We start from the raw sequence: 3,151 nt of genomic DNA on the forward strand, positions 1-3,151 counted from the left end.
GAGGCAATGCGGCTTGATGAAAATAGGAAGGCAAAAGCAGAGGGTTTGAGAAATAAAACAAATACTGCATCGGGCTCCCTGTTTCTCCGCAGGTAAACAGGGAGTGGCCCCTGCTTCCGTCCCCGGAGAAGAGGAGGATTCTGCTCTCAGCAGGGGACTCTAAAGCCAAGCAGAACAAAATTCGGTAACTCCACTCAGCGGTTTCCCAATACTCGCTGTACTTTGAAAGTGCTCAAGTCATCTCTGGGTTTCCACCACTTCGTGGGCATACTGGCGCTAGTCAGCACGCCGACAGAGGTGAAGCGGTCGTTCGTTCTCCCGGGAAATCAACACAGGGATCGTTACTGCTTTGAAGTCACAGGCTTCCCAGCCTGCTCCCCCTTCATCAGACCACCTCTGCCATAGAGATGAACACAATCCCAGCACAGGGACCCATCTTTCATCCCTAGTGTCTCCTCCTTTCCCAAATGTCAAATCTGGGGATGATGAAGTCTTTCATCCCAAAGTTAGCCAAGTGTTGCAACCACTCAGAGTTTTTCCAATTCTGTTTGCCTTCAGCTGGAACAAGGGAAGGAGCAGCAGATTTAAGTACCCCTTGCACCTCTGTTACACCTACCACTCTCACATCACCTATCAAAGGCATCTGCCCAGCAAAGGATACACAACATCCCGATGTTTCACACACGTGGTCCTCTGTCCCGGGAGCTGCTCCAGCAAGGTCTGAATGGTTCCTGACTGCACTGGCTCCACCTGGCAATGACTGCTCTGAATCTGAGCAGTCAGAAGCAAGAATGATTTCCAGACCAACAGGAAACTGCTGGGCTTGTTCCTTCATACCTCCCTCCCTCATCTCCACACAGAGTAATGAGACCTTCAAACTTTGATCTGCAGGGAAATCAGGGGGCCGCCCAATATGATGACACAGTTTAGGCAGCTGCTGGCATCACTCCCTTTCCGATTTCAGCGTACACCCCCCTCAAGGCAGTAGGCCAAGCTAGCAGCTGCAGGATTCCTCTTCATCTTACTATAACCTCCTCAAAAGAAGTTTATGGCTCCCCATCAAAGGCTGAAGCAAACCCCTAGGGATTCCCTTCTCATTTTCCGAGGCAGTCACCGCTCTCTTACCTGACAAAGGAAGAGGTGAAGAGCACGAGACGTGGCCTCAGGCAGCTCTGCTAAGTTGGCTTCTGCTGCCTCCTGGAGAATCTGGCTAATTTCTTTTTGAGAAATAATATTGCTGCTCTGATATCTCAGAAACTTGAACAAAGGAAAAAATAGAGGCATTAAATAGCAAAAGACCCACAGACTGTAGCAGTGACTCATCTGCTATGTAAAGGGATGCTGCAGCACCTTAACCACAGGCCTGATTTTTATACCACTTCTAATAGAAGCAGTGCAAATATCTGTGTTGTTGGTGCTCTGATTTATAACCAGACTTATTTTGGTTTAGGTCAGGAAAGAACTAAAATAAACCAGGTAACCTTTTAAAAGTAAAATAAGACTAGCAAATATTCACAGACCCATCTTGTGTTTGGAGGGAGAAGGTTCACATTAACGACCCCTTCCTCTCCTCCACTGCCACGAGGGCTTTATCTTCAGTATTTCTGCCGGGTAGGAACACACTCCCTCTCTTGCTCGCAGGCCCCACGTACAGCAGGGTCGTAGATTGCGCTAAGTCCCTGCCCTGAAAAGTCAGGTCTGTACGGTCCAAGGCAGGGAGACAAGCTGCGATGCCAAGCAGAGCTCTGCTCTCCAGAGAGCTGCAGCAAGCTCCCTGACTGGTAACAGCAGTTGCATGTTCTCTGGAGGTTTCCCCTCTCCTCCCCAGGGGTCGTAGACGATAGAAATACATGCTGCAAACACCAGAAGAACAGGACGTGCTCACTAACAGCAGCCAGTTTCTGCAGGGTGTGGAAGGGAAGTTCACTTGAAAGTATCATTATTATAGGGCACGAATATGCCACAGCAGTATCTGAGATTGTGTGGGCGTTGGGGGTAAGTTCCAATAACCCACCCACACGCGCCGTACCAACATACTGGAAAAAAATGGAGAAGAGCCTGGCCTTCCCATGCTCACCAAAGTCATCAGCCTGAGAACTTCTGGCTGCAGAAGGGACTTCTGGCCCCCATTCAGGAGTGTGAAGAGCAGGAACCGGTGCCAGGGCTGTGAAGCAACATGTAGAGCTGGGAGAGAAGGAGAAGCCGATCAAAACCAGCTTTAAAATCAGCCAAGTGACAGGCTGGACCCGGACAAGGACAGCCTTCAATTCTGACCCCAAGTTTTGTCTTCTAGACCCCACGCTGTGAAACACTAAGGGGATATTTTTCTCTGTTCTTACTTGCTTTTTCATCTGTCACTCTTTGGGCAAGAGTTTAGTCATGAGGACAAAAGCTTAACAGCTTTTTCAAGCAGAAAATACATTTTGTCCATCTTTGTGCTGGTACAGGAAGAGAAACCTTCTCCTGGGGTGCATGTCATAAAACAGTAAGGGGATATCTTTAGCCCAGGGTTTTAAAAATAATACCCTCTGTTTTCAATATGAGGACAAGTTTCCTGACCACGGGTTTTATTTAGCTGCAGAATTCCCTTTGGGGAATGAAGAAAGCCCTCTAAGATAAGCTGCACAAACCGAGCCTGGATCTGCATCAGAGAGCGTACTATGGGGACCAGCCAGGCTGCTGGCAGCAATGCAAACAATCGGTAGAGAGAATGTTCTTCGTAAGGAACATATATGATAAACAGAGGTTAGGCTCAAGGTCACCATCCGTGACAGCATGAAGTCTCTTACTGAAAACTAAAGTTAAGTGTTATTACCTTGTATTTATTGCAGGTTAGGAGCATGGGATGGACAACTGCAACAGGTCAGCTGACAGAATTTGTTATACCATCGCAACCCACCAGAATTTTAGAAAGGTGCCTTTTCCACAGGCAGTCACGTAACCTCCCTGTTGCCACTACAAGAATCTTTTCTATGGGAAAACAACACTAAAAAATCATGCAAAATGTTTGGGGGCTATCTTTTAGCTGGTGGAAATGAGAAAGTACCAGCACTGTGCACTGGGCTTGCCCTGCACGTCTGGAAAAAAAATCTCTGGATCAAGACAGAGGTTTAGGAAGCCTCAAAGGAGGCAACTCCTAGAGGCAGAATCC

General features: G+C 47.9%; 1 protein-coding gene across 1 annotated transcript in view; it reads right to left on the reverse strand.

Moving 5' to 3' along the window:
• Positions 1 to 495: 495 nt before the first annotated feature.
• Positions 496 to 3,151, reverse strand: part of MEI1 (meiosis inhibitor 1) — a 36,203-nt gene continuing 33,547 nt past the window's right edge. Inside the window, 5 exon segments of the mRNA XM_009701619.1 lie at positions 496 to 594; positions 596 to 654; positions 657 to 771; positions 1,126 to 1,257; positions 2,078 to 2,184. Of these exon segments, the coding sequence (XP_009699921.1) occupies positions 496 to 594; positions 596 to 654; positions 657 to 771; positions 1,126 to 1,257; positions 2,078 to 2,184 (512 nt within the window).

This window comes from Cariama cristata, unplaced genomic scaffold (assembly GCF_000690535.1).
Source record: "Cariama cristata isolate BGI_N322 unplaced genomic scaffold, ASM69053v1 scaffold12526, whole genome shotgun sequence".
Lineage (NCBI taxonomy): Eukaryota > Metazoa > Chordata > Aves > Cariamiformes > Cariamidae > Cariama > Cariama cristata.